The sequence below is a fragment of the Sesamum indicum genome, linkage group LG14, assembly GCF_000512975.1.
Source record: "Sesamum indicum cultivar Zhongzhi No. 13 linkage group LG14, S_indicum_v1.0, whole genome shotgun sequence".
Taxonomy (NCBI): Eukaryota; Viridiplantae; Streptophyta; class Magnoliopsida; order Lamiales; family Pedaliaceae; genus Sesamum; species Sesamum indicum.
The window spans coordinates 1692297-1717339 of NC_026158.1; the positions used below are offsets into that span (position 1 = coordinate 1692297).

General features: G+C 34.0%; 1 protein-coding gene across 11 annotated transcripts; it reads right to left on the bottom strand.

Moving 5' to 3' along the window:
* On the bottom strand, window positions 1204-25011 carry LOC105176777 (G-type lectin S-receptor-like serine/threonine-protein kinase At4g27290). 11 transcript variants are annotated; one of them, XM_020698782.1, is made up of 8 exons: window positions 17650-18068; window positions 9794-10902; window positions 9576-9713; window positions 9325-9449; window positions 9036-9243; window positions 8711-8948; window positions 8486-8636; window positions 7927-8383 (listed from the first exon to the last, which is right to left on the bottom strand). In XM_020698782.1, exons 1-8 carry the CDS (start codon window positions 17829-17831, stop codon window positions 8075-8077), a joined length of 2460 nt encoding a protein of 819 aa, XP_020554441.1. In that variant the 5' UTR covers window positions 17832-18068; the 3' UTR covers window positions 7927-8074. The 11 variants fall into 11 exon arrangements, with proteins under 11 accessions (XP_020554442.1, XP_020554437.1, XP_020554436.1 ...); XM_020698787.1 differs by lacking the exons at window positions 7927-8383; window positions 8486-8636; window positions 8711-8948; ... (2 more) ...; window positions 9576-9713; window positions 9794-10902 and adding exons at window positions 14728-14974; window positions 15063-15140; window positions 15217-15367; ... (2 more) ...; window positions 16071-16195; window positions 16322-16462 and having other exon boundaries at window positions 16541-18074; XM_020698788.1 differs by lacking the exons at window positions 7927-8383; window positions 8486-8636; window positions 8711-8948; ... (3 more) ...; window positions 9794-10902; window positions 17650-18068 and adding exons at window positions 21875-22079; window positions 22168-22245; window positions 22322-22472; ... (3 more) ...; window positions 23385-23522; window positions 23602-25000.

Sequence of the window (25043 nt, forward strand, 5' to 3'; positions counted from 1 at the left end):
CTTTTTAGACTAACAACTTTTCCCAAGTAGGTAAGTTAAGAAATTTTTTATTCAAATCAAGTTTTATCGAATCAGATTAATTATAGATGTCAAACACTTATCACATGATTTAAAAGCTAGTGACGTCAACATTAAATGCTTCAATCTCTCTGCAATTTGATATATTCAAATGAAATGATTTTAGAAACAAGAGAACAAGATCAAGAATATCTAAGGCTGCACCAAAAAGGAAATGATCCAGGCTTTTATTGGAAAGGTATTGAAAAAAAAATATATTCACTCCCGACTCATTTATTACTAATTTATTGTAGGTTAGATAATTTTTCTTATGATCAAAGTACCTTTATACTTGTTCATGCGTTAATACATGCAAGGAGATATATCTTCATCATTATAAGTATAGTGTAGTCGGAAAAAAATTATTTGACATGCAATAAATCAGTAATAAATCAATTAAGGTAAATATTAATTTTTATTCATAATTTTTGTTAATATCCCAAATTTAGTTAATTTTGACTAATAAAAAAATTTATTTGTTAAACGAAAATAAATCTTAATGATATTAAATATAATTTTTTAAAATTAAAGAAATTTAATTATAATTGCACTAAATTTCAAAGAAGAGTGTAATATAAAGCCAGCATCAATATTTCAAACTCTGAGAATTTAATAGCTTGCTATTATTTGTCAATATGCTTACCAACTCTGTCAATAGCTTGGTATTATCTTCACCAATTGGCGTTGGTCTATTGGACAGAGTTAGTGAGCATATTGACAAAAAATTTGACCACCATCTTGGTGGGGCAAAATGATTGGTATGGTAGACCCACATTTTTTTACAAAATTGGTATTTTTTTTCATAAAAATTAAATTAAGTATATTATTTTTTAAAATTATTATTGGAGTGGAAAAAAAAATGTGAATTCATCACAAAAATTAAAAACAAAATAATAAAAGAAAACTTACAAACACATGTTTTCAACTATACAAGAAAAACAAATTCATCCCAGCATACATAAACAAAATTAACATTCAATAAGTTTAATATTTATTTATTTTAATTTTAAAAATTAAGGATAAAACTTTTTCATCACTGTGCTTAGATGTCACTTTTGCATCACTGTTACCCAAAATTTTCATATACCTTGAAATCTTGAGTAATGTTAATAAATGTGAAGTTACCGCAGCAACAAATTTCCTCAATCTATTAGAGGGATAATAACAATAGTATGTTGAGAGCTGATGTTCATCTGGCCTCCAAGTCAGTGATGGACATTGTTTCTTTCTCATAGTTGGTACTTGCTGCTGTACAACTTCTCACAGTGCTTGAACTCCTTTCTATCAAAAATCCAGGTTCTTTGGGTTCAGGCAAAACTGCTCCTTCAGTTCCTAACATAAAGAGCACAGATGACATTACTGGCCTGTCTTCCGCATATTTCTGAACGCATAATAAGCCGACTTGCACACATCTCTTCACTTCAGATTCCACAAACGTATCGTTCAAACATTCATCCATGAGCTCAAGAATCTTATTTTCTTTCCATAGTAACCATGCCTGTTACGAATATTACCACCAGGTTACACATAAAGTTAGTTTCTTTCATGTTCAGTAAGACTTTCTACGCGACAGGTATCAGCAAAATGTAGTGTAAAACTGTAAATTATTTATAGTCATGAAGAAACTTACATGTTCCAAAAGGCTACGACAGTGAGTGCAGTGGTTAAAACCCCTATTCTTTTTTCCACTCACAATCTCTAACAAAACTACTCCCATGCTGAAGATATCGGACTTCACTGAGAATTTCCCGTGTATTGCGTATTCTGGAGCCATATAGCCACTGCATAAAATTATTGGTCAAGCTCCTTTCGGGAATAACATAATTTTTCGTTAAGTTAGAAGAAAGCTTACAATGTCCCAGCAACTCTTTTTGTTTTAGCAACAAATTGATCCTCCCTGAAAGTTCTTGCCAGGCCGAAATCTGAAATTTTTGGATTTAAATTTTCATCTAGTAATATGTTGCTTGTTTTGAGATCTCTATGGATAATCTTTAGTCTGGAATCATGATGGAGATATAGCAGTCCCCTTGCAATTCCCATGATTATGTCAAAGCGCTTAGGCCATGTCAAGAGTGTCCTTCTATTTTGATCTGCACGTCATTGGTATCTTGTGATTAGCAATAGGAAATTTGGCAGAAGAAAATTAGGGGAGTTTAAAAGACAACAAGATGAAGGCTTTCTTAGGGTGTACCAAAAACAAAACAATCCAGGCTCTTGTTTGGCAGATACTCATAGATTAGCATCCTTTCATCTCCTTCAATGCAACATCCCAAAAGTCTGACGAGGTTTCTATGTTGAAGTTTGGCAATCAGGATGACTTCATTTTTGAACTCTTCAAGACCCTGTCGTGAAGTTCTTGACAATCTTTTGACAGCTATTTCTTCTTCTGCGGACAAGGTGCCCTGTTTATGCATGTTAATGTAAGCAAAAGTCAGATATGAAACTAATGCTTTTATTCACGTTAGGCACTCTAACTTAGCACATTACCCTGTAAACAGGACCAAAACCTCCTTCTCCGACCATGTTTTCCCTGGAGAAATTGTTTGTTGCAGCCACAATTGTTGCCCATTTGAATACAGGTGATTCTAGATCCTCAGTTTTCTTTTGTGCTGCTGCATAATCATATTTATATACAAAACAGTAGAAAAACAAAAAATTCAGTGCATGTTTCAAATGTATCAAAGATTTTGAAGAAGTCAGCTCCAGAAGTTCAGCACCGTACCTCGCCTTTTTCTTCTTGTCATTAAAAGTATACCTCTATTAATAAAGACTGAGACAAGAACTCCGGAAACCATTGAAATCAGTATCAGCTTGATAGGCCTTTTCTTCTCCTTTTCCTTATCTAAATCACTGTTGGACTCTGGAACTTAAATCACCACCGAGTTTAAGTTTAGTTTAACTACTGTAGGAGAAGAAAGGAACATAGAAGTTGTAGGTCAGATCATAGAGTTACCTATTTCTGAAACTTCTGAAGCCGATACACGGAGATAGATGTTTTGCTTAATATCTGCCCCAATAACGTCTCTCGTATCAATGAGATTCCCAAACCAAATCAAGCAGCCACTGCCTCCATTAGTTATGTACGGATTAGCATATGCCGTGCAATTACAGTTCCTTAAGCACTCAGCCTTGCATTCGCTTAGGCTCATGCTAGAATTTAACCAAAACTGCAACATATCCGGATATTTTACCCCTCTAACCTCTACAAAACCATCTCCACCCTCACAATTCAACGGCCTAATTCTAATGCATCCTTCGGACCAATCTTGAAGGTCCCAATCTTCTTGGAATTTAGGCGCAAATCCAGTAAAGCACTCACATCTTGTTGCTCTGTCAATTCTGCAGATACCATTAGGACCACACAGGCTGTATTCATCCCATGGGTCTCGTGGATATACACTAGCAATGTTCCACTTATCTTTTCTCGCATTCATAACATAAAGGTGGGTTATACCAGATTTCTCTATTTTTACTCTTTTGAAAATTGAGCTGTCATAAGGCTCTACCATAGATATCAACCTTTCTTCCTTGAAAAGCATGTCAGGATCAAAGATCGCATCCGGAAAGCGTGGAATACCATTAAAGTAAAGCCCATTCCAGTTTCCAGTTCGATACATTTTCATTGTCCCTCTGAGCACCACAAATTCCGGCAAGCCCTGGTTTACGATCCTGAAAATGAAATTTCCAGGGGAAGGATCGTCCCAATCTTTCCAGGATGTCAAATACTTCTCCACCCCTGCATCAGCATCATCAATCATCTTCATTCCTGGTAACCAGGTATCAGTTGGATAATCAAAACTCTGCCATATGTAGTAGTCCTGTGATGAACTTTCACTTTCCTTGTCTGCAAAAACCAGGTTTCCAGTATCCAGAAGCCGTAAAACTGGATTTGTTGCCACCCCTAATGAATCCGCCGACCAGATAATGCTTCCGTTTCTGCTTATAACCAGTGTTCGATTTCCAGCTATGCCTAACAGTACTCCATGTGAATCGGTGATGGGATTGTTCCTATTTGCAACCCAAACCACAACATCTGGTGTGTTTTTGTACCATATCCCCAGGAAACTATTTGTTGAAGTTCCAGGGGAGAAGAAACCCATCTCAAACATTTGGTTTTGAGAAATCAAAGTCTGCCCAGTTCCAATAGTTTGGTGTGGGAACAGTGTATCTACCCCGACAGAGAATTCCAGGAAGGTGGTGGATAGCAGCAGGGCGCAGAGAGTTGTAACTAACTGGAAATTCTCCATTCCGAATCAGAAAATGGAAGTTGGAAATTCTCCATTTTCTACAGATTGGTGAGCAAAATGCAATAATTGTCAGTTTCATGACTCGGGGAGAAAACGATGTTAATTTGATACAAATATTTAAAACTCTCAAGATTCAATAACTTGGCAAAATTTGTCAAGAACTCCAAGAATTAAATTTTAGACCAACTCCCGAGAAGCTTCAATCTGAACCCATCTTGGTGGGAAACATGAATGTTGTATGGAATGATTTCTTTTTTTTTTTTTTTATGTGAAAGCAATCACCTATTATTTAATTATTTATTCTATATGATGGTTTCTATACTTCTCCACCAAAAAAAAATTGAAGTTAAAATAAGATGAAACGAAGGCAGGAGGAAATGAAGCCCACAAAATTAGTTTGGACAAAGAGTAGGTCAAAAATGTCGACTGAACGCTCAATTTCAATAGTCTCTGCTTTCGGTAAAGTCGAATCAAAATTAGTATGCAAAAATGTTTTATTGAATACGAATTGAATTAAATGGTTTGATTTTGATAATTATCATTTTCCATTTTTTGGCATTTTGATCCGATATTTGTAAACTGAACTTCACACTATAAAAAGTAGTTAAGTTAAATATTAAAAAATAGTAACGTATATTTTTTACTTTTTAATAAGTAAAATAAAATTAGTATAAAATACTTAGTATATAAAAAGTATGTATGTAAAAATAAATAAAATAATATTTTGATTTTTGTACAATTCGATAAATCAACTCTCAAAGAGTTGATTATAAAAGTATGATGAAGTGAGAGGATGAAGAATAGTAGTATACAACTATTAATTATTTAATTATTATTAAAATATATAAATATAATTTATTCAAAATATATGATAAAAATATATCGAGTCGCAGACTTAAAAAACTTTTTTTTCTAAAAAAAAGCCCATGTCGTGAATCAAATCCACGACTTAGTGTCGTGGTTCCAAACCCTGACATGAACTTTTATATATTTCTTTTTCATTTAATTTTATTTTATATAAATTAATTATATAAAATTAATTTTAACGATATACTAAAATTTAAAAAATCATAATATTAAAATTGTATTAATTTAAAAAAGTACAATGAACTATACAAATATTATTAACAAACTTGCACCGGCACATTTGATTATGTAGAAGAATCTCTTTATTAGATATGTTACCTTTCACGCATTTGTATCCAATCCATCTCGTTGTGGATACGTGATGTTTGGCTTTGACCAGGGCATTTAGAGATACGAATAGTAGTGTCGTGAATCAACTCAAATTTTGAGACATCCCAATAATCTTCAAAATGGACAAGTTCAAATGACTTAAAATATGTATTCTTGTAAGCCATGACTTGCATCCACGACATGGCAAAGATTTAAAAAAAAAAAAAAACGATTTTTGCAGATCCACGACTCATTATAAATATATTATACTTTTTTATAAATTATAATTATTTAAATTCTTTTTTATAATAAAAAAATAATTAACCCAGTACAACAACCATATTTAATATCCAGATGGAACCTTCAAAAATTGAAATATAACTAAAATAATTATAGAACCTTATGGCACTAATAGAATTATTCCGAGATTAAGGATTTATGCAAGTTATAATTAAATTTTCCATTAAAATAATTAACAAATCAATAGTAAAATTAACATATAAAGCTTAAAAACAAGAAGATGTTTAATAAATGTAGCAAACTAGAGATATAATATTGTATAATTAACGTTATAAGTTACGAATATGCTTAAAAAAATAGGGTAAATTATAACTACCTCTTCGAAAGTTTAGCATAATTATGAATAACTCATATTATTTAAAAACTTACAAATATCCCGTGATATTTCATATAATTATGTGATACTTGGATGGAGGTATGAACTTGTCAATTTTGCCCTTATTATATTTTTTTATTTTTTAAAAAATAAAAATTTGTAAAAGAATTGAATTGGGAGGATGAAAATTTTAAAAATTATTAAAAAAATCATTCACTTAGTCCATAAAAAAAAAGAAAAAATTTTAATAAATAAATAAAATTATAATTCGTAATACATAAGGTTATTTTGATTAGTTCATCACAAAAAAAAATTAAAATTAACGAAGACTGACAGATCGTGCTAATTATTAGACGTAAAATTGGAGTATCGGTAATTTTTCAAATAACAAAGGGTATCTGTAATTACGCCATACATCGGAGGATATTGTTGTTGTAATTTACCGAAAGAAAAGATCAAATAATAACATTTAAAAGAGAGATTTTATAATTATCCTATACAACATTTTAGTCATCACTATATTTTAATTTATAATTTGAATTTCATATGAAATAAGTTGACAGATTAAAGAGTCAACTTAGAAACCATAAGTAATTATACACATAAAATGAGACAACTGCATGTATTGAAAATCTAAAATAAGAAAAGCTAAAAAATAAATATGAAATTTTTTTTAAGAATAAATTAAAGTTCAACTAAGAACAACTAAATATTAGAATAAAACTCCAAATTTATTCAATGGAAACTTTTTTCTTTGGAACTGTAAATTTCATAATTAGAAAATAGAGGTATAATACAACAGTGCTTGTATGATATGTTATCCTTCGATAGGCCAAGAGATACGCCATAATTTATAAAGTGCACTAGAGCTAACAGAGCTAGAAAGATTTTTGTTAAGAATCCATAGTCTGACGTCCTCTATGATTAAGCTAGCTAACGTAGCTGGCGACCTCAAAGTGTGCTCGAACCGTCTCATTTTACGTTTCCTCCAAATGCGGTAAACGCATGCCCCAAATAGCACACGGTAATCAATCAAAACTTTGAAAATTTCTTAAAAAATGACAAATCTCTTTCTAATTCACTTCACAATATTACTTTTAATTCTATCTCACTTGTTTTAATATTTAACACCATCGACGTATAATAATCACAAACATAATATTAAAAAAATTAAGTTGTAAATATTAAAGAAAATAGATAATTCAAATTAGATTCACATAAATAAAATTAAAAAGTCAACTGAAAATATGGAATCAGAAATTGAAAAAGAAAACATCTATATACAATACTATTTCAAAGGGAGACATCAAAAAGAAGGTAAATATTAATATTATAACCGACAAAAAAAAAACTTAAAATATATTTAATGCACATTACAGTAAAATGACTAGCATAATTATAGAACCTCACAATAGATACTACATATATGTTTAGTTAAATCAATTTGTACATTAATAAAATGAAAATTTTACCAATTCTACCACTAGAAGACATATAATATTTCATCATAGTGAATTTCTACGGTTAAAAATAAATAGTTATTGATTATGGCCATGCAACACATGTTGGCCGATATTTTTGAACTATGGCTAAAACATTTGCCGTGGTTAAGAGTTACGAAAAATACTTTTGACATGGTGAATAAATAATTTTTTTTATATCGATCATAATTAATAATAGTTATTTACCACAACTTTGAGTTCCTAACTATTAAACTATAGGTAATAGTAAATTTTTGCTCTATTGTACTTAAATCACTTTTACCCAGAAGTTTTCATTATATATTGAGATCTTATATTAAAACAAGGAAGGTAAAATTATCACAGCAAATTTTTTTCCCCAAGAAATGAAAATTTTGGGATTAAATATAATTTATTGCAATCTATTTTTTCACATGAGCTTTTTTGCACTTTTTGATTCACACATGGGGTAAATCATATTTAACCCAAAAAATTTGTATTATGGTGAGAGCTGATCTTCATCTGGCCTCCAAATCAGTGATGGACATTGTGTGTTTCTCATACTTAGTACCACCCGACGTACAACTTCTTGCAGAGGCGGAACACCCTTCCATGAAGAATCCAGGCTCTTTAGGTTCAGGCAAAATTGCTCCCTCAGTTCCTAACATAAAAAGCACAGATGACATTACTGGCCTGTCTTCCGCACATTTCTGAACGCATAATAAGCCGACTTGCACACATCTCTTCACTTCAGATTCCACAAATGTATCGCTCAAACATTCATCCATGAGCTCAAGAATCTTGTTTTCGTTCCACAGCAGCCATGCCTGCCAAACATTAAGTCAGTTTCTTTTTATGTTGAGCAACACTTCCCATCAGTATCAGCTGAAACATAGTACAAATTAATTTATAACCATGAAGAAACTTACATGTTGCAAGAGGCTATGACAATGAGTGCAGTGGTTAAAGCCCCTATTCTTTTTACCAGTCACAATCTCTAATAAAACTACTCCCATGCTAAATATGTCGGACTTCACTGAGAATCTCCCGTTCATTGCGTATTCTGGAGCCATGTAGCCGCTGCATAAAATTATTGGTTATGAGGTCCTTAAGGAAGATGGAGTAATTCTTTGTTAAGTTAGAAGAAAGCATACTATGTCCCAACAACTCTTTTTGTTCTAGCAGTAGATTGATTCTCTCCGAAAATTCTTGCCAGGCCGAAATCTGAAATTTTTGGATTTAAATTTCCATCCAGTAATATGTTGCTGGTTTTGAGGTCCCGATGGATGATCTTTAATCTGGAATCGTGGTGGAGATATAGCAGTCCCCTTGCAATTCCCATGATTATGTTGAAGCGCCTAGGCCATGTCAAAAGTGTCCTTCGATTTTGATCTGCACATCATTGGTAGACATGTGGCACAGGGAAATTAGGGGTGTTCAGAAGAAAAATGACAAGATGAAGGATTTCATAGGCCGTACCAAAAACAAAACAATCCAAGCTTTTATTCGGCAGGTATTCATAGATTAGCATCCTTTCTTCGCATTCAATGCAGCATCCCAAAAGTCTGACGAGGTTTCTATGTTGAAGTTTGGCAATCAGGATGACTTCATTTTTGAACTCTTCAAGACCTTGTCCTGAAGTACTTGACAATCTTTTAACAGCTATTTCTTCTGCTGAGAAGTTGCCCTGCTTATTCATGTTAGTGTAAGAGTCAGTTTATCAAACAAATGCTTTTGTTATGTTATGCACTCTAAAGCAATATCTTACCCTGTAAACAGGACCAAAACCTCCTTCTCCAATCATGTTTTCCCTGGAGAAGTTGTTTGTTGCAGCCACAATGGTTGTCCACTTGAATAAAGGTAATTCGAGATCCTCATTTTTCTTTTGCGTAGCTGTATAAACATATTTATACATAAGAACAGGGAAAAATGTTAAAAAAAAACCATCATTGCCTATGCTGATTCAGTGCATGTTTTCAAATGTTCCACAGATTTTGAAGAAGTCGATCAGCACCGTACCTCGCATCTTTCTTCTTGTCATTAAAAGTATACCTCCATTAAAAATGCCTGAAACAAGAACTCCGGAAACCATTGATATCAGTATGAGCTTGATAGGCCTTTTCTTCTCCTTTTCCTTATCTAAATCAGTGCTCAACTCTACAACGTAAAACACGAACAAGTTAATTACTATAGGAAAAGAAAAGAACGTAAAGGTTGTAGGTCAGGCATAGAGTTACCTGTTTCTGAAAGTTCTAAAGCTGATACACGGATATAGATGTTTTGCTTACTATCTGCCTCATTAAAGTCTCTTGTATCAATGAGATCCCCAAACCATAACAAGCAACCACTGCCTCCACTTGTTATGTACGGATTAGCATATGCTGTGCAATTACAGTTCCTTAAGCACTCAGCTTTGCATTCGCTGAGGCTCATGCTAGAATTTAACCAAAATTGCAACATATCAGGATATTTTACCCCTCTAACCTCTACAAAACCATCTCCACTCTGGCAATTCAACGGCCTAATTCTAATGCACCCATTGGACCAATCTTGAAGGTCCCAATCTTGTTGGGATTTAGGGGCGAATCCCGTAAAGCACTCACATCTTATTGCTCTGTCAATTCTGCAGATACCATAAGGACCACACTCGCTGTACTCATCACATGGATCTCGTGGATAAACGCTAGCAATGTTCCACTTATCTTTTCTCGCATTCATAACATAAAGGATGGTTATACCAGATTTCTCTAATTTTACTCTTTTGAAAATTGAGCTGTCATAAGGCTCTACCATAGATATCAACTTTTCTCCCTTGAAAATCATCTCAGGGTAGAAAATGGGATTGGGAAAGGGTGGTGTACCTCCAAAGTAAAGCCCGTTCCAATGTCCAGCTCGAAACCTTTTCTTTGTCCCTCTGAGAATCACCGTCTGAGATAGGCCGTGGTTTTCAATCCTGAAAAAGTAATCTCCGTAGGAAGGATCATCCAAATCTTTCCACGATATCATGTACTTCTCCTCTACAGCATCAATATCAGCAATCATCTTCATTCCTGGTAGCCAGGTGTCAGTTGGATAATCGAAACTCTGCCATATGCAGTCCTGCTGTGAACTTTCATTTTTCCTGTCTACAAGAACCAGGTTTCCAGTATCCAGGAGCTGCAAAACTGGGTTTGCTGCCACCCCTGATGCATTCATCCACCAGATAACCCTTCCAGCTCTGCTTATAACTAAAGTTCGGTTTGCAGCTATGGCTAAGAGCACTTCTTCTGAATCAGGGATGGGTTCGTTTCGGTTTGCAACCCAAACAACAATATCCGGTGTGCTTTTGTACCATATCCCCAAGTACCTGTCCTGTTTCTTTCCAGGGGAGAAAAACCCCATCTCAAAAACTTGGTTCTCAGAAATCAAAGTCTGCCCAACAACAATAGTTTGGTTTGGCAAAAGTGTATCGGCTCCAACACAGAATTCCAGAAAATTGCTGGAAAAAAGCAGAGCACAAAGGACTGTATTTAGCTGGAAAAGAGCCATTTTCACATCAGAAAACGGAAACCGCTGGATTGTAAATTAGACATATACTGCTCTGTCAATGTTTTCTACCCTGTCATAAATTCTTCAAGAACACGTGAAGAGAAAAGGGGTTCAATATAAAATGCTACCTGTTAAAGTTCATGGAAGTTTACTGGCAGGAGATAAAGAAGAGAAGAAAAACTTTGTCCCCCCCCCAGCGTTTGAACATGTTAGAATTTTAATGGTAGCTTCATAGCCACCAGGTTTATTTCCCTACTATTCTTGTACTCTAACATTGGACTTAATTTGCTAGATCTACTCATAATACCATATCTTTGAAGTTAGAACTGTTGCTCCATGAAATTTCTCAGCCTATCCAATAGAGGAACGCCACAACAATTCATTTCATTCGTAATAGAAAAACACAACTCTGAGACTTTTCCTTCAGTCAAATCCCAGTGGGCACCCAAATGAGAAACTAGACTTATTCTACATTAGCTAAGTTACATCATTCATTTTTATATTTTGTTAATTAAATACTTTTTGTCAAATTTATTATTTTAATTTTTTAAAATTTGTGCTTGTCATATATTGTCGTTTTTCAGTCAATTTTTCTAGTTGAAAAACATCAAATTCAGTGCACAAGTTGGAAAAACATCATTACATTATCATTAAATATCACATGTGCATTTCATGTGATATTTTTCCCACAGAAAAATCGATCAAAAATTGGTCATATATGGCACAATACAAATTTAATAAAGTTGAGATGATAAATTCGCATAAAAATAAAAAAAAATAGCAAAGTGTAAAAACGGCATAATTAGAATGACGAAATGTAATTTTTTTTTTCTTTTCCAATTTTAAAGAAGAAATTTTGCTCTTTTTGGCTCTCAGCAACTTCCAATCGAATTTCTATTACAAAATTGATTATATTTGTAATTTAATTTAATTTATACACGTTATACAGATGACGTAACAAGTTTTGTAGTAGAAAATCCAGCAGTGAGATGGATTAATTGAATTAGAAATGCATTACTTTCGGAAAACCCTTTCAATATTTCGATATCTTTTAAGAAAGTTTCATATAAAAACAGACTTCGATAAAACTATTCTGGAAAAACAAAGGGTTAAAAAGTAGTCAAATCTTAAAGAAAAGAATTGCAGCAACTCACGGAGATGGCTAATATGTGAAAGTCAAGGAAGCTTCTTTGCCCTCTTCTTCCAACACCCTTCACATGTCAAAGCTTTCTATCACTCTTGTTCTATTTTACTAATAATCATCGCTCTCTTTCTACACACTTTATATCTTTTATTTTTTCTAATATGAACGAGATTCATCATTCAAATTAATGCTATTTGGCATGCAAGCAGAATTCAAAGTATATTATATCGACACATTCTTCATATTAGGCCTCATTATATGAATGCCTTTTGGTTTTGTAAAATTACGTACACAGGTACACTCCCTGATACATAAGGTACTGGTGTAACGTAATTCAAGGGACGTTTGTGTGAAATTTCATGGTTGAATAGAAGATGTACTTGTAATTACAATTATAATTATAAAGTATCTATTTATAATTTTTTGAAAACTCAATATTTATGTGATTAGATCTCACTGTGTAGCCAATGAGGCCTAATTTAATTGGCAAAGTTGAGACTCCATTATCTTAAATATCATGAATTTGAACCCCATCAAATACATGTATGTACTCTGCTGTATCGAGGAATTGATCTTGGCTCTTACATAAAAAAAAATTCACACTGTGTAAATTTAATTTGTTTATGATGAAGAGGGAACTCTCTATGGATATTAAACAAAGGACATAATGGATTAGGTCAGATTTTAAAGGAAAGATCTACCAAAGCAGAAAATTCAAACTCTTTTTTTTTCTTCAATGGGTTTTTTTCAAAAAAAAAAATAGTTTATGAGGGTTTTGATAAATATTAAAGATAAAAATATTAAATAATTTTTTTTAATTTTGTCCTTCATTCAAGCTTTCTTATATTATTTGCTAATCAAGAAACCCTTGACATCATTCTAAAACTGGTAGGGGTATAAAAGTAGTTTATATATAGATGAAAGTAGTTAAATGCAATAAAAGAGGTTAGATAGAAAAATTATTATTATGGGGCTATTAATTTATATTCTATATAAATAAAACGGTAAAAATATTTTCATATGAATTATGATTGTTTTTATGCGTTATCATCATTTTTTTCAACTTATCATATAAATTATGTGAATTTTGTAACTTATCATCTAACTCCGTTTTTCGGTATAAAAGTTCACCAAAAAATGGAGATAGATAGTAAGTTGCAAACTTTGCATAGTTTATCTGGTAAGTTCAAAGAAAAAAAAAATTTAGATGTTAAAGTGTAAAAATGAATTCACACACACATAAATAGTGTACACAGTTGTAATCAAATAATACAAGTGCAAGCACAAGTCAGTTGATTACGACACGATTCTCTTCCAAATATTCTTTCTATGTTTTTCTCCATGTTCCTTTTTTTTTTTTTGGAGGATCATCAAAAACTCCATGAATTTAAGGTGTGTAAACGAATGAATTACTCTGACAATAATCTACCAAGGCGAGCAAGGAGTGTTTGTAGGTTTACACAATTGTTAGAGTAAGATCCAATGTGTGTGATCTTGAAGATGTTTATCGGATGATCTTGAAAATGCTCATGAAATAATGTTGAAAATATTCGTGAAATGATTTTCAAGACGAAGAAAAAGAAATGTACATGATTCAATCAAGAAAATGGCTTGTAGATGGACTTCACTTAAATACATGAATCGACATATTTTTGCTGGTATATATTCAGTATTAATATACATTGCAAACATCTTCTGAAAATAATATAAAATTTATAAGACAACTTCGTAGTAATTAATATAAGGCAACTAATTATATCATAATTAAGTGAACATTTAATAAATGACCAAATCAATTATTTCTAAATAAGAAAAATGAACATGATGAAAGAAACAAAATTTAAAAACATACATTTTGTCTATCCATCTTTACAAGTAATTCCTACCTCAAATATATTTAAAAAAGAAAAAGGAATCTTACAAACATGTACATAATGTTTGGATTCGTTTTCTAAATGTTTTATTATGTTTTGTAGAGATAAAGAGAGAAAAATAAAAATAAATAAGTGTATGTTAGAGATAGTATGTATGTTTAGATTTGTTTTTGGAGATAATTTAAAATAATTATTGTATGTTTAATGTTGTGTTTTGGGAGACAAAAATTACTATTCATTGTCAAATCATGTCTGTTTTATATATATTTATGTATATGTATGTGTGTATATATATATGTATTTATGTTAAAACAGTTTAAAACACCTAGATAAGGTATTTCTGAATGATGACAAACATTGGGTATGTTTTAACTTGTTTTATAAATAACATGAAAATGAAAACAAATATAGTGATATATTTCTTCAAATATAAAAATATAACAATTAAACCATGCTTGCATAGAAAAAAGGAATAATGACGCTTCTCTCTTCTGCGTAAATTAATAATAAGTCAATCGAGGGTTAAATATAGATTTTTATCCCTTTTTGTTACTAATATTAGCAAATTTGATGAATTTTGACTAACAAAAAGATTTATTCGTTAAATGGAACCAAATCTCACGAGTACTCAATAAAATTTTTCATATTATAGGAATTTACATGTAATTACATCAAATTTCAAGTAGAGTATAATCATCCCTACAATCTATTATGTATGAGACCTAATCTTCATCTGGCCTCCAAGTCAGTGATGGACATTGTTTCTTTCTCATAGTTGGTACTTGCTGCTGTACAACTTCTCACAGTGCTTGAACTCCTTTCTATCAAAAATCCAGGTTCTTTGGGTTCAGGCAAAACTGCTCCTTCAGTTCCTAACATAAAGAGCACAGATGGCATTACTGGCCTGTCTTCCGCATATTTCTGAACGCATAATAAGCCGACTTGCACACATCTCCTCACCTCCGATTCCACAAATGTATCTTTCAAACATTCATCCATTAGCTCCAGAGTCTTGTTTTCTTTCCACAGCAACCATGCCTGTTACGAATATTACCACCAGGTTACACATTAACTCAGCTGAAACATAGTACAAATTAACCATGAAGAAACTTACATGTTCCAAGAGGCTATGACAATGAGCGCAGTGGTCAAACCCCCTATTCTTTTTACCAGTCACAATCTCTAATAAAACTACTCCCATGCTAAATATGTCGGACTTCACTGAGAATTTCCCGTTCATTGCGTATTCTGGAGCCATGTAGCCGCTGCATAAAATTATTGGTCATGTGGTCCTTACGGAAGACGGAGAAATTCTTTATTAAGTTAGGAGAAAGCTTACTATGTCCCAACAACTCTTTTTGTTCTAGCAGTAGCTTGATTCTCTCCAAAAGTTCTTGCCAGGCCGAAATCTGAAATTTTTGGATTTAAATTTCCATCCAGTAATATGTTGCTGGTTTTGAGGTCCCGATGGATGATCTTTAATCTGGAATCGCGATGGAGATAGAGCAGTCCCCTTGCAATGCCCACGATTATGTCGAAGCGCTTGGGCCATGTCAAAAGTGTCCTTCGAATCTGATCTGCAAGTCATTGGTACCGTGTGATCAGACATTTGGCGGAAGGAAATAAAGGGATTTTACAAGAAGAATGACAAGATGAAGGATTTCATAGCTCGTACCAAAAACAAAACAATCCAGGCTTTTATTCGGCAGGTACTCGTAGACTAGCACCCTTTCCTCTCCTTCAATGCAACATCCCAAAAGTCTGATGAGGTTTCTATGTTGAAGTTTGGCAATCAGGATGACTTCAGTTTTGAACTCTTCAAGACCTTGTCCTGAAGTTCTTGACAATCTTTTAACAGCTATTTCTTCTGCTGAGAAGTTTCCCTGCTTATTCATGTTAGTGTAAGAGTCAGATGTCATAGTAATACTGTTGTTTAATTATGTTAGACACCACAAAGCAACACTTTACCCTGTAAACAGGGCCAAAACCTCCTTCTCCAATTACGTTTTCCTTGGAGAAGTTGTTTGTTGCTGCCAGAATCGTTGTCCACTTGAATAAAGGTAATTCGAGATCCTCATTTTTCTTTTGCGTAGCTGTATAAACATATTTATACATAAGAACAGGGAAAAATGTTAAAAAAAAACCAGCATTGCCTATGCTGATTCAGTGCATGTTTTCAAATGTTCCACAGATTTTGAAGAAGTCGATCAACACGGTACCTCGCATCTTTCTTCTTGTCATTAAAAGTATACCTCCATTAAAAATGCCTGAGACAAGAACTCCGGAAACCATTGATATCAGTATCAGCTTGATAGGCCTTTTCTTCTCCTTTTCCTTATCTAAATCAGTGCTCAACTCTACTACGGTAAAACACGAACAAGTTAATTACTATAGGAAAAGAAAAGAACGTAAAGGTTGTAGGTCAGGCATAGAGTTACCTGTTTCTGAAACTTCTAAAGCTGATACACGGATATAGATGTTTTGCTTACTATCTGCCTCGTTAACGTCTCTTGTATCGATGAGATCCCCAAACCATAACAAGCAACCACTGCCTCCACTTGTTATGTACGGATTAGCATATGCCGTGCAATTACAGTTCTTTAAGCACTCAGCTTTGCATTCGCTGAGGCTCATGCTAGAATTTAACCAAAATTGCAAAATATCAGGATATTTTACCCCTCTAACCTCCACAAAACGATCTCCTCTCTGGCAATTCAACGGCCTAATTCTAATGCACCCATTGGACCAATCTTGAAGGTCCCAATCTTGTTGGGATTTAGGGGCGAATCCCGTAAAGCACTCACATCTTATTGCTCTGTCAATTCTGCAGATACCATAAGGACCACACGGGCTGTACTCATCACATGGGTCTCGTGGATAAACGCTAGCAATGTTCCACTTATCTTTTCTCGCATTCATAATATAAAGGTAGAGCATACCAGATTTGTCTACTGTCACTCTTTTGAAAATCGAGCTGTCATAAGGCTCCAACATAGATATCAACTTTTCTCCTTTGAAAATCATCTCAGGGTTGAAAATCGGATTGGGAAAGGGTGGTGTACCTCCAAAGTAAATCCCGTTCCAATGTCCAGCTCGAAACCTTTTCTTTGTCCCTCTGAGAATCACCGTCTGAGATAGGCCGTGGTTTTCAATCCTGAAAACGTAATCTCCATAGGAAGGATCATCCAAATCTTTCCATGATATCATATACTTTTCCTCTCCAGCATCAATATCAGCAATCATCTTCATTCCTGGTAGCCAGGTGTCAGTTGGATAATCGAAACTCTGCCATATGCAGTCCTGTGGTGAACTTTCATTTTTCCTGTCTACAAGAACCAGGTTTCCAGTATCCAGGAGCTGCAAAACTGGGTTTGCTGCCACCCCTGATGCATTCATCCACCAGATAACCCTTCCAGCTCTGCTTATAACTAAAGTTCGGTTTGCAGCTATGGCTAAGAGCACTTCTTCTGAATCAGGGATGGGTTCGTTTCGGTTTGCAACCCAAACAACAATATCCGGTGTGCTTTTGTACCATATCCCCAAGTACCTGTTTCTTGATTTTCCAGGGGAGAAAAACCCCATCTCAAAAACTTGGTTCTCAGAAATCAAAGTCTGCCCAACAACAATAGTTTGGTTTGGCAAAAGTGTATCTCCTCCAACACAGAATTCCAGAAAATTGCTGGAAAGAAGCAGAGCACAAAGGACTGTATTTAGCTGGAAAAGAGCCATTTTCACATCAGAAAACGGAACCTGCTGGATTGTAAATTAGACATATACTGCTCTGTATATGTTTTCTACCCTGTCATAAGTTCTTCAAGAACACATAAAGACAAAAGGGGTTCAATATAAAGGCTACATGTTAAAGTTCATGGAAGTTTACTGGCAGGAGAATGTAAAGAAGAGAAGAAAAACTTTGACCCCCCTCCCCAGCATTTGAACATGTTAGAATTTTTAATGTTAGCGGTGTTGATCAACTTGTTCATATCCCTCCAGGTTTATTTCCCTTCTATGCTTGTACTTTTTTTTCTTTTTTTAACAAAAACCACATAGAGGTGGTGAGCTTTTCGGAGTTCCCAGTCCTCCTATATTAAATTGCACAAAAATAATTACAGCGGGGAGAGCTATCTTCCTAAAATTTTTAGCAAAGTCATAAACAATGAGTACTACTCCCTTATAACAAAAGACACGAACAGGTGTACTAGAAAAATTATGGCGAGTCAAAAAGGTTTTTGTTATCCCACCATATCGTGGATCCCACAACACCTGCAAAAAAATTTGTAAAAAAAGCCAAGCCAGAATGTGTGTAATGTTCCAAAAGGATAAATAAATGAACATTAGTATTAGCGTGGAGATCATGTCTGTATGGCTGGCAGCCGTTGAACCTATGCAAGGGGTTCATAAGACCTACAAAATATATATCAGCAAGCAACTAGATAAACGAGAACAACAGAAGTGGCAAAACCAGAAGGTATCCAGACAAATATTGGCCACAACGTCAACCATATGAACGAGTAACCTTCAAGGAATTCATATAGGTACAATCATATAAACAACACATAAAAAACTCAAATAGGACAACGGGTATCAACAAAGAACCAATCAGTAATGAAATACCCCTAATTTCAATGAAAATATTTTAATTGAAATTAGATATACTAATACTTCTGATTCAAGGATCAAGCGTCAAATCTAATCAAATTCTTAAAAATACCTGTGATATAGAATGGTGAGATGTTGATTGAAACTTCTATTCTTGAACACTAAGGCCATTGTATTGGGGCTTTAATAATTGGACTTAATTTGCTAGATCTACTCATAATACCATATCTTTGAAGTTAGAACTGTTTCTCCATGTGATTGCTCAGCCTGTCCAATAGAGGAACGCCACAACAACTCATTCATTCGTAATAGAAAATGACAACTCTAAAACTTTTCCTTCAGTCAAATCCCAATGGGCACCCAAATGAGAAACTAGACTTATTCTACATTAGCTAAGTTATATCACTCATTTTTATATTTTGTTAATTAAATATTTTTTTGTCAATTTATTATCTTAATTTTGTAAAATTTATACTTGTCATATATGATCATATTTCAATCAATTTTTTCTAGTTGAAAAACATCAAATGCAGTGCACAAGCTGGAAAAATATCACTACATTACCGTTTAATATCACATGTGCATTTCATGTGATATTTTTCCAGAAGAAAATTTGACCGAAAATCAATTATATATGACAAAATACAAATTTAGTAAAGTTGAGATGATAAATCGACATAATTAGAATGATGAAATGTAAATTTTTTTTTCCATTTTATAGAAATCTTTTTGGCTCTCAACAACTTCCAGTCGAATTTCTGTTACAAAATTAATTATATTTGTAATTTAATTCAATTTAATTTGTACACGTTATATATTTACAGAGGACGTAACAAGTTTTGTAGCAGAAAATCTAGCAGTCAATGGATTAATTGACTTAGAAATGCATTACTTTCGGAAAACTCTTTCAATATTTCGATATCTTTTAAGAAAGTTTCATATAAAAATAGACTTCCATAAAACTATTCTTGAAAAACAAACGGTTAAAAAGTAGTTAACTCTTAAAGAAAAGAATTGCAGCAACTCACGGAGATGGCTAATATGTGAAAGTCAAGGAAGCTTCTTCCTAGATTAGGATGAGCCCTCTTCTTCCAACACCCTTCACTTGTCAAAGCTTTCTATCACTCTCGTTCTATTTTACTAATAATCATCGCTTTCTCTTTCTACACACTTTATTTCTTTTATTTTTTCTAATATGAACGAGATTCGTCGTTCAAATTAATGCTATTTAGCATGTAGGCAGAATTCAAAGTACATTATATCGACACATCCTTCATATTAGACTTCATTATATAAATACCGCTTGGTTTTGTAAAATTACGTACACAGGTACACTCCCTGATACATAGGGTACTGGTGTAACGTAATTCAAGGGATGTTTGTGTGAAATTTCATGACTGAATAGAAGATGTACTTGTAATTACAATTATAATTATAAAGTATCTATTTATAATTTTTTGAAAACTCAGTATTTTATGTGATTAGATCTCACTGTGTAGCCAATGAGGCCTAATTTAATTAGCGAAGTTGAGACTCCATTATCTTAAAGATCATGAATTTGAACCCCATCAAATATATGTATGTATTCTACTGTATCGAGGAATTGATCTTCGCTCTTACATAAAAAAATTCTCACTGTGTAAATTTAATTTGTTTATGATGACGAGGGAACTCTCTATGGATATTAAACAAAGGACATAATGGATTAGGTCAGATTTTAAAGGAAAGATCTACCAAAGCAGAAAATTCAAAGTCTTTTTTTTTTGCTTTTCAATGGGTTTTTTTCAAAAAAAAAAATAGTTTATGAGGGTTTTGATAAATATTAAATATTTTTTTTTAATTTTGTCCTTCATTCAAGCTTTCTTATATTATTTGCTAATCAAGAAACCCTTGGCATCATTCTAAAACTGGTAGGGGTATAAAAGTAGTTTATATAGTAGTTAAATGCAATAAAAGAGGCTAGATAGAAAAATTATTATTATGGGGCTATTAATTTATATTCTATATAAATAAACCGGTAAAAATATTTTCACATGCATTATGATTGTTTTTATACGTTATCATCATTTTTTTCAACTTGTCATATAAATTATGTGAATTTTGTAACTTACCATCTAACTCCGTTTTCCGGTATAAAAGTTCACCAAAAAATGGAGATAGATGGTAAGTTGCAAACTTTGCATGGTTTATCTGGTAAGTTTAAAGAAAAAAAGTTTAGATGGTGAAGTGTAAAAATGAATTAACACACATAAATAGTGTACACGATTGTAATCAAATAATACAAGAAAAGTACAAGTGAGTTGATCACAACACGATTCCCTCCAAATATTCTCTCTATGCTTTTCTCCATTTTTTTTTTTTTTTTTGAGGATCATCGAAAACTCCTTGAATTTAAGGTGTGTCAACAAATGAGTTACTCTCACAATAATCTACTAAGGCGAGCAAGAAGTGTTCGTAGGTTTACAGAACTGTTAGAGCATGATCCAATGTGTATGATCTTGAAGATGTTCATCGGATGATCTTGAAAATATTCATGAAATAATCTTGAAAATGTTCGTGAAATGATTTTCAAGATAAAGAAAAAGAAACGTACATGATTCAATCAAGAAAATGACTTGTAGACGGGCTTCACTTAAATACGCGAATCGACATATTTTCAGTATTAATATACATTGCAAACACCTTCTGAAAATAATATAAAATTTATAAGACAACTTCATAGTAATTAATACAAGGCAACTAATTATATCATAATTAAGTGAACATTTAACAAATGACCAAATCAATTATTTCTAAATAAGAAAAATTAACATGATCAAAGAAACAAAATTTAAAAAACGTACTTTTTGTCTATCCAACTTTACAAGTAATTCCTATCTCAATTATATTTAAAAAAGAAGAAGGAATCTTACAAACATATATATTTCTTCAAATATAAAAATATAACAATTAAACCATGCTTGCATAGAAAAAAGGAATAATTACGCTTCTCTCTTTTGCAGTAAATTAATAATAAGTCAATTGAGGGTTAAATATAGATTTTTATCCCTTTTTGTTACTAATATCAGTAAATTTGATAAATTTTGACTAACGAAAAGATTTATTCGTTAAATGGAACCAAATCTCACGAGTACTAAATGAAATTTTTCATATTATAGGAATTTACATGTAATTACATCAAATTTCAAGTAGAGTATAATTATCCCTACAATCTATTATGTGTGAGACCTAATCTTCATCTGGCCTCCAAGTCAGTGATGGACATTGTTTCTTTCTCATAGTTGGTACTTGCTGCTGTACAACTTCTCACAGTGCTTGAACTCCTTTCTATCAAAAATCCAGGTTCTTTGGGTTCAGGCAAAACTGCTCCTTCAGTTCCTAACATAAAGAGCACAGATGGCATTACTGGCCTGTCTTCCGCATATTTCTGAACGCATAATAAGCCGACTTGCACACATCTCCTCACCTCCGATTCCACAAATGTATCTTTCAAACATTCATCCATTAGCTCCAGAGTCTTGTTTTCTTTCCACAGCAACCATGCCTGTTACGAATATTACCACCAGGTTACACATTAACTCAGCTGAAACATAGTACAAATTAACCATGAAGAAACTTACATGTTCCAAGAGGCTATGACAATGAGCGCAGTGGTCAAAGCCCCTATTCTTTTTACCAGTCACAATCTCTAATAAAACTACTCCCATGCTAAATATGTCGGACTTCACTGAGAATTTCCCGTTCATTGCGTATTCTGGAGCCATGTAGCCGCTGCATAAAATTATTGGTCATGTGGTCCTTACGGAAGACGGAGAAATTCTTTATTAAGTTAGGAGAAAGCTTACTATGTCCCAACAACTCTTTTTGTTCTAGCAGTAGCTTGATTCTCTCCAAAAGTTCTTGCCAGGCCGAAATCTGAAATTTTTGGATTTAAATTTCCATCTAGTAATATGTTGCTTGTTTTGAGATCCCGATGGATGATCTTTAATCTGGAATCGCGATGGAGATAGAGCAGTCCCCTTGCAATGCCCACGATTATGTCGAAGCGCTTGGGCCATGTCAAAAGTGTCCTTCGAATCTGATCTGCAAGTCATTGGTACCGTGTGATCAGACATTTGGCGGAAGGAAATAAAGGGATTTTACAAGAAGAATGACAGGATGAAGGATTTCTTAGCTCGTACCAAAAACAAAACAATCCAGGCTTTTATTCGGCAGGTACTCGTAGACTAGCACCCTTTCCTCTCCTTCAATGCAACATCCCAAAAGTCTGATGAGGTTTCTATGTTGAAGTTTGGCAATCAGGATGACTTCAGTTTTGAACTCTTCAAGACCTTGTCCTGAAGTTCTTGACAACCGTTTCACGGCTATTTCTTCTTCTGCTGACAAGTTGCCCTGCTTATTAATGTTAATGTAAGAGTCGGATGTCATAGTAATACTGTTGTTTAATTATGTTATACACTACAAAGCAACACTTTACCCTGTAAACAGGGCCAAAACCTCCTTCTCCAATTACGTTTTCCTTGGAGAAGTTGTTTGTTGCTGCCAGAATCGTTGTCCACTTGAATACAGGTAATTCCAGATCCTCATTTTTCTTTTGTGCTGCTGTATAAACATATTAATATATAAGACAAGGGAAAAATGTTAATGTTTCACAAATTTTGAAGAAGTAGGTCAGCACCGTACCTCGCCTCTTTCTTCTTGTCATTAAAAGTATAGCTCCATTAATAAAGCCCGAGACAACAACTCCGGAAACCATTGATATCAGTATCAGCTTCATAGGCCTTTTCTTCTCCTTTTTCTTCTCTAAATCAGTGCTCAACTCTACAACGGAAAACATCAATGAGCGTAAGATACAATCAGAGAAAAGAACATAGAGGTTGTAGGTCGAACATAGAATTACCTGTTTCTGAAATTTCTGAATTTGATACACGGATATAGATGCTTTGCTTACCATCCGTCCCAATAAAGTCTCTTGTGTCGATGAGATCCCCGAACCATATCAAGCAGCCACTACCTCCATTAGTTATGTACGGATTAGAATAAGCAGTGCAATTACAATTCCTTAAGCACATAGCTCTGCATTCGTCGAGGCTCATGCTAGAATTTAACCAAAACTGCAACATGTCAGGATGTTTCACCCCTCTAACCTCCACAAATCCATCTCCGCCCTCACAATTCAATGGCCTAGCTCTACTGCATCCGTCAGACCAATCTTGAATGTCCCAATCTTGATGGGATTTAGGCGCAAATCCCTTAAAGCACTCACATTTTATTGCTCTGTCAATTCTGCAGATACCGTAAGGACCACACTGACTGTATTCATCGCACGGGTCTCGTGGACTTGGGTACACAGGGTTCCACTTATCTTTCCTCGCATTCATAGTATAAAGGCAGATTATACCGGATTTCTCTAATGTTACTCTTTTCAAGATTGAGCTGTCATACGGCTCTACCATAGATATCAACCTTTCTCCCCTGAAAACCACTTCAGGCTTGAAAATCGCGGGAAAGCGTGGAATACCATTAAAGTAAATCCCGTTCCAGTGTCCAGTTCGATATCTTTTCATTGTTCCTCTAAACATCACCAATTCAGGCAAACCCTGGTTCTGGATCCTGAAAATGAAATCTCCTGGGGAAGGATCATCCCAATCTTTCCATGATATCAGATACTTTTCCACACCAGCATCAATATCATCAATCATCTTCATTCCTGGTAACCAGGTATCAGTTGGATAATCAAAACTCTGCCATATGTACCCCTGTGCTGAACTTTCACTTTCCCCGTCTACAAGAACCAGGTTTCCAGTATCGAGGAGCTGCAAAACTGGACTTGCTGCCACCCCCGATGAATTCGTCGACCAGACAACCCTTCCAGCACTGCTTATAACTAGATCTCCATTTCCAGCTAGAGCTAAGAGTACTTCTCCAGAATCAGGGACGGGCTCGTTTCGGTTTGCAACCCAAACAACAACATCCGGTGTGCTTCTGTACCATATCCCCAAGTACCTGTTTCTTGAATTTCCAGGGGAGAAAAACCCCATCTCAAAAACTTGGCTCTCAGAAATCAAAGCCTGCCCAACAACAATAGTTTGGTTTGGCAACAGTGTATCTACTCCAACACAAAATTTCAGAAAGTTGATGGAAAGAAGCAGAGCACAGAGGACCGTATTCAGCTGGAAACAAGCCATTTTCACATCAGAAACGCAACCTGCTGGAATATAAATAAGACATATACTCCTCTGTAAATGTTGTCTACCATGTCCTAAACTCTTCAAGAACACATAAAGCCAAAACGGGTTGAATTCAAAATGCTACTAGTAATCCAATACGTTTGAACCATTT